Source organism: Schistocerca gregaria, chromosome X (assembly GCF_023897955.1).
Source record: "Schistocerca gregaria isolate iqSchGreg1 chromosome X, iqSchGreg1.2, whole genome shotgun sequence".
Classification (NCBI taxonomy): Eukaryota; Metazoa; Arthropoda; class Insecta; order Orthoptera; family Acrididae; genus Schistocerca; species Schistocerca gregaria.
This window is the reverse complement of record NC_064931.1, coordinates 118,815,224-118,829,227: the sequence shown is the minus strand read 5'-3', so window position 1 is coordinate 118,829,227 and position 14,004 is coordinate 118,815,224. Positions and strand designations below refer to the sequence as shown.

Genomic DNA, 14,004 nt, shown 5'->3' with positions numbered 1-14,004 from the left:
GTCAGAGTCCGGCAAGATGTAGGTACTCAGCAGACACCAGAATCTCTACCTCACCCTCAAACGCAGAGTTTCTGGTTGCGGTGGGGTGGGTGCCACTGCAAGTTCCTTCGTCTTATAGGTCTTTTTCTTGAACTTTTCTCGCTGCTCCTTGGGTTTCACTGGCTGGGAGGGCTTCACTGGTTCAGTTTCCGGGACAGAGGAGGATCACGAAGCCCTACTAACAGCTACTTGTGGGCACTTACGCCACTGCCGAGCGTCATCCTGGAAATCTGGGAAGGGAGGGACCCAAGGGATCCCTTGCAAGCGAGAGGATCCAAAGAAGTTGGACACTTCTCTGGCTTGGAAGTGAAGACGGACTCCCTGATGGGTGGGGAGGTGGGGGGGGGGGTCGGGTATTGCTCCCGAGGTAGGTGGTGCAGGAGTAACAGGGTGAGTAGGGGACCCCCCCCCCCCCCCCCTACGGGCAAGGGGCATGTGGAGTTGTATGGCTCGGTGAGCCAACTGGAATTCGCTGAACTGAGGGGGCTATCACGGTTGTCATAGCGGCAGCATATGAGGAAGTCAGTCACACAGGGTGAAGCTGTTCATATTTCCTCTTAGCCTCAGTATAGGTCAGTCAGTCCAGGGTCTTATATTCCATGATTTTCCACTCTTTCTGCAAGATCCTGCAGTCTGGCGAGCAAGGTGAATGATGGTCTCCGCAGTTTACACAGATGGGAGGCGGGGCACATGGAGTATTGGGATGTGATTGGCACCTGCCATCTCGACATGTGAGGCTGGAAGTACAGTGGGAAGACATATGGCAGAACTTCCAGCACTTAAAGCACCGCATTGGGGGAGGGATATAGGGGGCTTGACATCACAGTGGTAGACCATCACCTTGAACTTCTCAGGTAATGTATCACCCTCGAAGGCCAAGATGAAGGCACCTATAGCAATCTTATTATCCTTCAGACCCCGATGAACATGCTGGACGTAATGAACACCTCGATGTTTTAATTGGCGCACAGCTCGTCATCAGACTGCACAAAAGGTCCCTATGCAAAGCAATACCCTGGACCATATTTAAACTCTTATGAGGTGTGATGGTAACAAACACCTCCCAACTTGTCACAAGCAAGTAACCTTCGTGACTGCGCAGAGGACAGTTTTTATTAATACTAACCCAGAGCACATTTTGGACAAGCCTTTCACCACCCCAAACTTGTTCTCTAAATGCTCTACAAAGAATTGAGGCTTTGTTGACATGAAAGCCTCCCTGTCAACTCTTGTACAAACTAGGAACCGGGGCGAATAAGTGTCACTGTCATACTGAGCCTTACACTCCTCCCACAGTGTGGCCAGGGAGGGGAACGATTTGGGATCGTATTTCTGAGCATTGAATTGAGCCCAAGAAGGCTCAGAGACTGCTGCAGATGGCCACCAGCAAGAGATGCTGTACTACACTCCATTGCGTTCATCTGCCCTGATGCCACCCACTCCAACCAAGGGCCCTCCCTACAGGCACCACCCAGCCTCAGCAACAGCCACCTGGCAGGATGGCCATTGCCAGGAGTCCCGATGCCCCAGGGAGATAGGCGTCCACTCCTTGGCATACATGGGGAGTTAACGGTGCAGGCATCAGCAGAGCGATCCCTGCGTTGTCAGGGGGCTACAACCAACAGGGTACATGGTGACCTCACCACAACGGACTGGCTACTGTGCTCGATATTAGGTGCAAGGAAGTCTATGGTCGTCGTCTCCGTAAAAAGCAACACTGCACAATGCATGGTGCATGGTGGAAATCGCACCCAGGAATGTATCCTCAACCAAGAGATGGAGAACGAGCAGGATGGCAATGCGACGACGAGAAAGCTGGCTAAAGGTCTCAAGGCACGATGTACAATGCAAGGCGCCCTTCCCCAATTGGCTCGCTCTTCAGAAGAATTTGTAAATATGGAGGTCAAACCTGAGAGGGGACCATCACGTATAGGCCGAAACATTTGAGACTCGTTTCAGTTGCCTCTTATGACAGGCAAGAACACCGCGGGCCTATTCCAACCCCAAACCGGCGGGGCTTCACCAAGGGACTGGGACACGACGTGGTAAAGAGGAATGGAACTTTCTGTAGCAGTAAGGATAGTGTTTGAGAGATAGTCCACCTGGTCATCACAACTGAGGAACTCTTGTTCTGCAAAGGTCGCCAGGGAGGAGTAAAGCTGCCGGTCAACCTTAGTAAGCTACCATTTGGGCATGCATGGGGATGGGGTAGGAGTTAGCAGACAAAAACCACACGGGAAATGGTCGCTTGAGTATGCATCAGAAAGAACGGACCACTCAAGACGATGGTCAAGCCCGGCAGTGCAAAAAGATAGGTTCAAATGGGAATAGGTGTTTGAGGAGTCAGAAAGGAAAGTGGGTGCACCAGTTTTAAGGCAGAAGAGTTTGAGTTGGTTTAGAATGTCAGCCAAGAGAGCACCTCTCTGGTAGGTCCTGGGAGAACCCCAAAGGGGATGATGCACATTAAAATCACCGAGTAGCAAAAACAGTGGAGGTAGCTGCCCAATAAGCCGAAGTCAGCCAGCCCTGGTGACATCTAAGGACGGGGTACATAAATGGCACAGAAGGAGAAAGTAAAGTGGGGAAGGAAGAGGCGAATGGCAACAGCTTGAAGACAGGCAGTCACAGAGATGGGTTGACTATGAAGGTCATCCTGTATAAGCAGCACGATGCCCCCATGAGATGGGATGCTGACCTCAGGGGAAGGTCAAAACGAATCAGTAAGTAATGTGGAAGCTCAAAGCAGTCTTGAGAGCGCAATTTCGTTTCCTGAAGGCAAAGCAGCCATAAATCTTCTTCGTGGGACCGAAGGCCACGAACATTCCATTGGAGGACAGCCATGAGGAGGAAGGTATGTAGGTGTCAACTCAGTGTCCCCCGAGGGACAGCCAGTGAAGAGTCACTACTACAGGTCACAGAAGCAGGAGGATCCACACAAGCATTGGCGTGCTTGTGCAGTCGGTTGGTGGAGTCCAACAACGAAAAACAGTTGGTGGTGCGCACCAGTGAGACAGAGGCCAGCCGGGCTAAGCAACCACATGGCGACACCGTCGAGCAGGAACTTCGAGTTGGTGAAGGGAAAGAACGTTTGTCTTTAGTGGGCTTCTTCAAGCCCTTCTGGGTAGAGGAAGACTTGGGTGGTGGTTGGCTGGAGCGACAGAGAAGTCTTCTCAGGAGTAATTCTTCTGGCCTTTCCTGCCTGCCAGTTGTGTAGTGGGTAGCTTCACCCCTTGAGGCGAGAGTTTGACAGTTTGTTGCATAGTGGGACGGGGGGATGGTGATGATACCTTGACACTAGACAACTTCACAACCTCACAGCCAAATTTGAGGTCACATGTCTGCATACCCATGTCCTTCATGGAGCGAGAGGTAACAAGAACTGAACTATAACTGCCAGACGGGAGAACACAGGGTTTGCGACTAGCCAGTACCTTGCGAGCTACTGGGTAATGCACTTTTTCCTTTCCCAGAATCTCTAACAGCTCGCTCATCTAGATACACGGGGCAATCCTGGGAGGAACAGCATGGCCGCCATTGCAGTTGATACAATGGCGAGGAGGCAGCAGACATTCGCCCTCATGTGCATACCTGCCACAGGTTACACATTTGCCCGGATGTCAACAAGACGTTCTAGTGTGATTGAACCGATGACAATGGTAACAGCGCACAGATTCAGAGTGTACAGCCAGACTGTGATGATTTCGTAGACTGCTTTAATCTTGGACAGCAGCACCACCCTGTCACAGGTGAGGAAAAAGAGTGTGGACGGGCACCGAGGAGGAATCGACCTTTTTCATGAGACGAACAACAGTGATACCCTGATCAGAGAGGGAAGGTTGTATTTCAGCCTCAGTTAGACCGCCAAGCAGCCTGGTGTAAATTACACCACAGGAAGAATTCAAAGTTCTATGTGCCTCAACACAAACAGGGTAGCCGTGGAGAAGCGAGGCAGCAAGTAGTGGTTGTGCTTGAGCATCAGAAGTCGTCTCTAAAATCAAAGTGCCATTCTGTAAATCAGAGTAGGATTTCACAGGCCAGCAATGGCATCAACACCTTTCTGAATAAGAAAGGACTGGGAGTACTTCACGTGCCAAAGGACTGGCCGTCTTCAGTATGTAATACCACAAGAAAGCGTGGTGCAGTGGGAAGCGTCTTCAAGTTGGTAGCCTCATTATGTTTTCGTTTCATCGACATTGATGGAGAGGATGAGTGACTCATCACGAGGAAATCCCCCACGATCCACGATTTCCAGTGTCTCTAACGGCATGCTCCTTCCAACTGGGGGCCCCCTATACAAGGGGGCACACCCGCCTTTCACACCTTCAGATCACCTGTCAAAGGGACCAATGGGCAATCTGGGAAGGTTACAGCTCAGGCAGTCACCCCTCCCTGGGCCTGGCCTGTACCAGGGGGTATATGCGAACGCTACCTGTCGACCCGGGGCTGGGAATTACGTGCTACCCAATTACCTGTTACATGTTAGCGAAGGGGGTTGGCCTTCAGGAGAGCACAGTGAGGAAGGAGGAAAAAAAGAGGATCCTCAAACACTAAAGTGGAGGAATGAGAGGAAAAGAGAAACAAAGAAAGGAAAAAGAAGAAAAAAAAGGAAGTTGAGACTGTTTGCAGGTCAGCAACAGAATGCAGAACATTCCTCCCCAAGGGAGGGGGAAAATAATAGCAAGAAGATAGACATGCAGCACGGAAGGGAAAAAGTGCTACAATGGCTGGGGCCCTGTGGTAGCCAAGCACGAACTTGCCAAATAGTGGCAAACCCCTGGGAGGAGATGACTGCTATGTTGTGCAAGAGGCACGTGGAACAGTGGGTGCAACTGCGACCACATTCAGCAGAACCGCAAAGCATGCAATCTCTCACTCCACAGTGACATGGTTGGTTGGTTGTTTGAGGTTTAAGAGACCAAACAGCAAGGTCATCAGTCCCTTGTTACAAATAGGGTCCATTCCGTTAATGGGACATCTCAGGAAAGTCAGAACAATAAAAGGGAAGAAGGTAAAAACGTAAAAGGGCAGTCATGTTATCAATGGTAAAAAAACAAAATGAGGGAAGTCAGCAAGAGAACGAACCCAACGCTATGCTGAAGCAGCATAGGCAAGACCACCTGTGACTTAAAAGGTGCAACCGCTAGAGTGCAGAAATATGTATGGGAAAAGGAGACTAACCAATCCTTAAAAAAAAAGTAAAAGGGGAAGAAAAGAGGATCTCGGTCAGGGAGGTGAATCGAGAATCTCCAAACCCACACAGTGACATGGTAACTGCATGGGGTGGTTCCTTCACCCAGTTACCAGTATGTTGCGTACATTGACACCTGAAAATTGGCACCATTGTTTGCAAATGTGCTAAGGACAAATGGACTGGGCTCTCAAGGAGTGACATCCCAAGTCCTCGGATTAGAGCATATTCAGTCTGAGTAGTGATTCTGCATATACTTTCATATTGCAAGAAGTATGATCACTTAATACACCCAGGAACATTGTTTTGTAGGTGCAGGTGTTATGGTGTGGGGAAGCATTATGTTGCATGGGCATACTGACATCCAATTCTTTGAACATGTGCATCTTTTCAGGGTCACATTTAGGCCTGACTTCATTTTTGTGGCTGGTCAGCCCATTTTCCTGACTTAAATCCCACCGAGCATGTTTGTATGCACTGGGAGACACATTATAGCACGTCCACATGCACTAGTGACCATCCAGCAGTTGTCAACCATGTTGATGGAGGAATGGAATGCCCTGCCACAAGAACTCCTTGCCAACTTTGTGGTCAACATGGTAGCATGAAACAGACCATGTGCTGCTACCTGTAGTGGACTCACACCCTATTAAGAACCATATCTTGCCTTTTCTGATGTCCAGGGGACCTCTATAAATCATGACGACTTAAATGTAGTTACTGTTTTTCTTTTTAATGAAAGGGTCATTTATATTCATATCATTGCATATTTCTTTCAGTTTCTGTGCTATACTGAAGCATTTCTTTCTGTGTAAGTCCAAGTTTCATAGAGCTATGTTGCTTCGTTACTTGGCAGAGACAACATGCAAAAGTTACTTTTGTTCACAAGTTTTGCACACCAGTGTACTTTCCCAATACATCTTGGTCCCTCAATAGGATATGTTCTGACTGTTCAACTGTGGTACATTTTGTTGAAGTACCCAGTCATCAGTGTAGCCAAATTTCTTTAACTTTGTTTCTGGCATTTCTGCAAATGTAGAGTCTAAAGTGGAGCAAGAACTAATCCCTGTTGATGACTGGAAAAACATTGTCGGGTCAGACGAGTCTCATTTCAATTGTATCGAGCAGATGGACATGTATGGGTATGGAGACAACCTCACAAATTCATGGACACTGCATGTCAGCAGGGGACTGTTCAAGTTGGTGGAGGCTCTGTAATGTTGTAGGGCGTGTGCAGTTGGAGTGATATGGGGACCCCTGAAACATCTAGATATGACTGACAGGTGATACGTACATTAGCATCCTGTCTGATCACCTGCATTCATTCATGTCCATTGTGTATTCCGTCCAACTTGGGCAATTAAAGCAGGCCAATGCAACATCCCAAACAACCAGAATTGCTACAGAGTGGCTCCAGGACCACACTTCTGAGTTTAAAAACTTCCACCCCCTTGTACTCGTATGGATTTATGGACAACCCTGCTGGATTCATGGTGTCACTTCCTGACAGCACTAATTCACACATTAGTGAAGTCCATGCCATGTTGTGTTGCGGCTCTTCTGTGTGCTTGCGGGGGCCTTACACAATATTAGACAGCTGTACCTTTACCTCTTCAGTGTAATTTTCTTTCATTGTAAAGCACTTTTGTAACACTGCACTAGCATCCTTTTGGATGTACGATAATTTAGGGCATACAACTGCTTTGTTATTAGAGCCCTCGCTAAATGTGGCTTATGTAGTCTGTGAATTGATGAAAGGAGCCTTCCCTTACAAATAATGTTACTGTGGGAGGGTATCACAGAAATACATTAGTAATTTTTTGAACAGTATCTTATAATTTGAATCTTGGGGGGAAGGGAGGGACGGGGGTGAGAGAGAGTACTACATGAAATGAAGATTAACTGGATAAAAGCATTATAGCTTTCCACAGACATGTGGCAGGCTGACTGCCAGCATAAAAAAATAGTAAGGAGTAAGCCCCAATGATATGGGAATAAGGTGGAAGACGGGAAGCCTATCAGCAGATCTGAGACCATGACGCACTGACACGAACATTGTTTGTGTAGCTTATATCTTATTTCTTCAAATGGATTGCATGCTTCAGCAGACTGCCATCATCAGGTCTGTCGTAAAATAGAACCATCGGTTGCGAAAGCTAGTAATTCTGTGTGTGTGTTTGTGTGTTTTGTTCATGTGCCTGTCTGCCGGTGCTTTCCCGCTTGGTAAGTCTTGGAATCTTTGTTTTTAATATATGTTATAATTTATTATTTTTTTGGACAAAATGTTCTGTCTAACCCTATATTAACCCCAATATTAAACTGTGAGAGAGAAAAACTGTTACACGTTTACATGCTTCCATCTACAGGTGCCCTCCACAATGCACCTCATACTGGCTTGTGGAGTATCTACGCAGATGTACATAATATACATCTGAAATATGTGCAATGAACTTACTGATACCAGACATGACCAGATATAACGATGCAGTGAGTGACATTGTACATGCACAGAGCCAAAACAGAATACTTAAAATATTTATTTTGCTTCCTTACGAACTAAGTTTTGCAAACATAGGAATTGTGACACTGATCTCTCACACAGACTGAAATATAGGTTAGAATGAAATAATGCAGTCTGGTTGTGAATTAGTGAAGCCAACAAATGTGATTTCTTGTTGCACCACATATTTTGTGCATATTGTATTTAAGTGAACAGTTTATGACTGCTAATTTCATGGTATCAAATCAAAGCATATGCATGGTGTCAGCAAGGTCAATATTTCACTTGTAATCTAGTCAGGATAAGTTACAAATTTTAAAAAAAATATAGAATAATTGTGCAATCAGGTCTGCACATGTGACTACAGAGGAACTGTAGAGCATTAACTCTAACAGTAACTTTTCAGCTACTGAATGTGTGACACCTATACACATTATCAAGTAGAAGAGACAGGGACTGGAATTGTTCAACAATTCAGAATTATGATCTAAATTCATTTCAGGATGAGGATATACAGTCCTGAGCTTAGGGGATTGAAAACCACGAATCAGTGGCAACAGGTAGCATGCCACTGACTGCAATAACAAAAAGGGTGCATATAAAAACCAATCAATTATGTATTCTCATCTCTTGTACACACTGATTACTGATAGGCACTCCAACACAAATGTGGTTTTTTATGAATCCAATGATGAATATGTAATGACAAACTGAATGACTCCACTGAGCAGGTATGGAGCAAAAACACAGTGTGGCACCTACTGGACACACAAACTTCAGTAACTTATTGGGAGGGCTGCAGGAGGAGAGGTCTCTCTGCTGCATGGTGTGTGTAATTTCAAATCTAAAACTAGAGCCTTTACACACAGTAAAATCTCTCTTCAGTTATTTATAAAAGTGGCCTGATTAGATAAGGACTACATGTATTCCTCTTCCAGCTATATCGAGTTATATTCCTAAGTAAACAAGGAACTGACCTACTCAGCAAATAAAACAATCTTAAAATATAGTATCCCAAAAGAGACATATGATAAACACACACTTTGGAGTGGTCTTCCTGCGAAACAAAACAGTGTCCATGGGAAATGACACATTTTGAGCTAGACTAGAGCATCACACCAATATCTGATTCCACAAGTTAGACATGGTGTGTCACGAGGGGAAGGGGGCGGCACGTCAGCACAATCAGTATTCACATCGTGAGTATCCAGTGGCGATAAAACATTTCTTCTTTGTATCCTTAAATATCCTCATGTTCACCTGAATGATAGCCCTAACTCTTATAAATATAAAATTGTTATTACCACAAAGGTTGCCTCGAAAGCAAAAGTGCTTTACTAGGTGTGGTCCACTTTGAAGTGATCTTTGCCTTATTCAATAATCTTTTGGGTACGCATACAGAGCAACAATATTTCATCACCTGGAATTTCATGTGTCAATCATACAGTAATCTTTGAGGTGAGGCACCATGAAGACAGCTGTATGGTCAACAGCCAAAAATTGCAAGATGAACTGTACTGTCCTGGATGCACACACAAAAGATTATGGAATATTCTATAAAGGCAGACCTACAGTTTACTGTGGATTTCAAACCATTATGCCACTTGGCATTTTTCATATTATAAATCATTGCCAAAGATGAAAAAGCTATACTAGACACACAAAAAATAGAAAAAATCCAAAAAAAAAGGACTGGAGATCCAATCCTGTATGTTTGTATTCTTAATCTGACACTTACCCACCAACCCATACCCATTTAGCCCAGAAAACAAAACAAAAAAAGTCTCAAAAGCTCTGAATTATTCTCTCTGTTTTGTTTATGTTACTACTTCTACAGCACCAATGAAATCAGAGGATATTATCAGCATCTCTTTGCGTTTCCCTATTTTCTCCAGCAATTTCTGGATTAGAGCCAATTCCATGTCATACATGTGAATGTAGGCCGTAAAAAAAAAAAAAAAGAAGTTACAAAGCAGCAGAGGGATGTGGCGAAGTTTGCTCTTTTTTTTTATGAAGCTTGGGATGACACACTAACCTGTAAGTCACACTGGAAGTTGACAGTTTTTGAGTTGATAGGACAATAAATGTGTCATGGCAAACTATTTTCTATACATTCCACATTCTGTACTTTATGTCCATGCTGAAACACACCCTATTTTCCAACCACTGACCAATAAGTTCTGTTTCATGGCATTAATAACGTCCCTGTCCAAAACCCTCATATTTCCATGGAGGCTCCAATATTTTTGATACTTAAAATATGTGTTATTACATAGCATTATAGTTGTAATGAAGGTGCAGAGCTCACGAAAAGCTGTTAACAGCGTAACTTAGCATGGTATTGTTCACGACTTGCTCAAAAAAGCATTTCCTTAATTGGATCTGTGAATCTGTACTAATAAAATATTTACTTAAAAATAATGACAACTTTAACAGTATAATCTTGGTATAACAGGTAAAATAAACCAGGGCTTGTAAAGTTGCCAGTCAACTTGCCTGGCTACTAATTTCTGTACCTGTTACATCAAGAATTATTATACATTCTTCATGAACAGTGGTGCTGCATGCTTTGATTTTAAACAACCTACCAACAGTGGCATGAATAATCATGAATTGTATAAACAATGGCACTAATAGCACTATCAACATAGGTCTTGGCATAAGGAACACTAGCATATTGTAAGGGATGGTCTCCAAACTTGGCACATATATTTCACACAGAACAGGAAGACAGGACTTGCCAGCTTCCCTAGTATATGCACTAACACAGCTCAACCTGTTTGTTGTTATCCTTAGATTCATAGTCACAGGCACCTGTCATGAAGGAAGGAAGATCAGGATTCAACATCTCATTGGCATTAATAGAGACTGAGCACCAGCTCTTAATGGTTCAAGGATGTGGCAGGAAATCGTCCATGCCCTTTCAAGGGAACTATCCTGGCTTTCTACTGGAGTGATTTAGGGAACTCACGTAAAACCCAGATGCCCATATGCTTTGAACCATTGTCCTCCTGAATGACACGCGTGTCCCAATCAGTGTAGCACCTCTCTCAGTACTTTTCACTGATTACACCCAAAAGATTACAAAATTCTCCCAGTTGGGAAGTGTGCCCCTCAGTCCATATGGAGTTTGGATAAAAAGCCAAATGAACTTACATACTTCCTGTACACATAGCTATAACATTAAAACTGAAATCTTGTACAACAGGAAATAATAAGAACTGGCATAGTATTTAGCTTTTTTGGATATTACATCACACCATTAGTTCTCCACAATGCCACAGAAAAGAAAGTGGGAACAATTGGCATGTCATGGGCAACTGAAAGAAACGAAACACACAAAGTACAGTGTACTGGAAGATCAGCAAAAGAAAATACCTACGAAATACTAAAAGATGAAGAAGCGGGATTTGGGAATACTATCAAATTGTTGCTCTCAAGGTTAGTTCCACGAATCTCAATCTACGTGCAAACAGTAGTTACGTCAAAATGTGGTGCGATTTGATGGTTACTGTATCAACAAACGCACGAACAGTGAAATGTCTCAGATTTATATATGGTAAATTTAACAATCAGTTCCATATATTCTTATAGTGGTCAATGTACAGTTTAACTGCAAAAAGTATTTCTAACCACGAGGAAACGAGTCATCTATTAGTAGCTGTGCAGTTAGTTAACATATGTCACGGGTAATCCGAATATCACGGACTTCGAGAAAATTCCAAAGACATTTCAGACAGTAATGCTCTTATCCCACTGTCTTACATAAGCACAAGGCTATATCATGTTACCTTGAGCGCCCAAAACCACGATTTTCGCCTCGATAGTTTTCATTTTGGAAAGCTGACACACTGTCCTGCAACCTCTGGTTATTGTTAATTGATAACAGCTGTACAACGCAATTACATTTTGACATACACAACAAATTTGACATACGGGCACAGTCTTGCCGCTACTGGTAAACAAGTCAATGTCAAAGTTGCTTGTTGATTCGCATCAACGATAATCCATGAGCCAGCGATAATAATTCACAATGGTGGCATCGATGTTATTAGAATTGTAACCTCCTTGTGTGAGACAGCGATGTGAAATACATTTCGGGGCAGACTAGCATGGGGTATTCAGATTACTAGCATGTGAGTTTGGTCGTGCATTACCCGATAGGTGTCTCTGTGGTCAGTATGCCCACAGCATGAGCCTTTATTTCTATATATATCGCGAGAGGTACCATGGCTCACTCCTTTCAAATATATACTTTGGTTTTCTTGAAGATATCGATGGATGTCTCTATTACCATATGTTCAAGGTGTCACTGAACGGGTGGACAAAATTCTCCACTGAGCAGGCATCAAGCCGATTTTCCGAAGCAGCAACAGAATAAGAGATTCCCTTCACACAACAAAAGATGCAGTTACCAAACTACATGCTGCTGGAGTTCACGAAATCAGGTGCGAATGCGGATTAGTGCACGTAGGCGAGACGGGAGCACCCATCAGCACATGGATAACTGAACACGAAAGATATATCCAACTATGATAAGACACCAAGTCAGTGGTGGCAGAACACCAGGATTAGTGTGGCAAACAGACTGATTTTGGCGAAGCCCGTGTGCTGGTGAAACAACCTCTTACTTCCAGGGGAAGGCTAGAGAGGCAATACAAATAGCCAGGCGATCCGCTAACATGAACAGAGAAGGCGAGCATTGACTTCCGACGTCTTGGGTGCCAACAATAACAGCATTACGAGACGACAGCTCACGTGAAGCAATACACACAGGAGCGTGGGAGACAGCAGTGGCGGCGGAAGGTACATAGAGTACTGGCGCACTACAGCCGGCGTTAGACTGCAGGAAAACAACGCCACGGCAAATGCCGGGATGGTTCCTTTCCAAGGGCACGGCCGACTTCCTTCCCCATCCTTCCCTAATCCGATGAGACCGATGACCGCGATGTCTGGTCTCCTTCTCCAAAACAACCAACCAACCAACAACGCCACGTGACAACTCCTGCCTGGTTACCCACTCATCAATTTCCACCAATCACAAGTAGTAAAGCAAACACCAACCAAAACGTCGGGTCTCTACCAATGAGAAGAAATAATAAAAACACCAATAAAGAACTTCTAACATCCTTTTCCTTCATCTTTAACAGATAAAAGCCATGAGGGCAGGTATATAAGAAACGAAATTTTCTCATTCGGCATCTCGAGGACTGGATCCCATCGCTTCGAAGTCGGAGGATTACACTGTCTGGGCTACACTCAGAGTGGAATCGATGCATTTCGAAGAACCCCTTGCCCCTACTGCTGCCGTCTGTGTGCCAGCCGCTGCTGCTGTTTGTTTGTCCAACGTCACCGCTGCCGCCCCCAGCCAGCCAGCCAGCCGTCAGTCCATACATAAGCCCGTCCATCAGCCACTGCCACTATAGCCCGGTGCTCGCTGCCACCTGCCGTCCAGTGCTCGCCACCACCATCACTCCCAGCCAAGGATACCAGGCCACCCCTGTTGCCATCATTGTACAGCCGCTGTACGGAGGGATTCGCCAGACCATCTTCACCATATGTCGGGGGGGGGGGGGGGGGCTGCCACCCTGCCCTGTTCGAGTCGCCACTGCCCCCCACCCCCTCGCTGAGGGCTGCCTCATCATCGCACCTACTGCTGCCGACATCACAATAGTCTACCGTCCCCACCACTGTCCTCGCTGCTGCCCCTGTTACTCATCCCTGCCCCTGTCACCGTTGCTGTTGCCATCACCACCATCACTATCTTCACCTCTCCCCCCACTTGCTCACTACCACCATGGCCCACCCTACCACCTTCACCATTTTCACCTCCCCCTCAGCTGCTGCAACCACCATCACATGGAGCTCATCAGCCCGTTCTCCCTTCCCTCGCAGTCTCCCCTACTCCTGTGCTGTTTTCAACTGTCACTTCTCTCGACTATCCTTCACCCTTAGCTGTCACCATCTTCAGAATTTCTACCACTCACTGCACCACTTACGTCAGCTGCCCAGCAGTGCGGATCTCAGCCTGCCACAGCACAGTTTCTGCCACACCCATGCCCCCCGACCCTGCATCACCTGCCTCTCAGGGTGGACCTGCCTGCCAACACCTCCCCTTCCAACCCATCCCCCAGCCCCCTTCCCAACGTTTCCTGTCCAAGAAACCTACTAAACGCCCTAATTTTGACCCTGTCCCCACCCTCTCCACAAAGTAAACCCCTGATCCCTATGACCCACCCACCCCCATGGACATGACCCCATACCCCACTCCTACATC

General features: G+C 45.6%; 1 protein-coding gene across 2 annotated transcripts in view; it reads right to left on the bottom strand.

The window, feature by feature from the left end:
• Positions 1-11,780, bottom strand: part of LOC126297401 (ras-related protein Rab-31) — a 443,067-nt gene extending 431,287 nt beyond the window's left edge. Inside the window, exon 1 of one of the 2 annotated variants that reach the window (XR_007552515.1) lies at positions 11,519-11,707. Coding sequence is in view for 1 of the 2 variants with exons in the window: in XM_049988160.1 (XP_049844117.1) it covers positions 11,519-11,561 (43 nt within the window). In the remaining variant the exon portion in view is untranslated. Of the gene's footprint in view, positions 1-11,518 lie in introns of both variants that reach the window. The other variant, XM_049988160.1, reaches the window with a different exon arrangement.
• Positions 11,781-14,004: the final 2,224 nt, after the last annotated feature.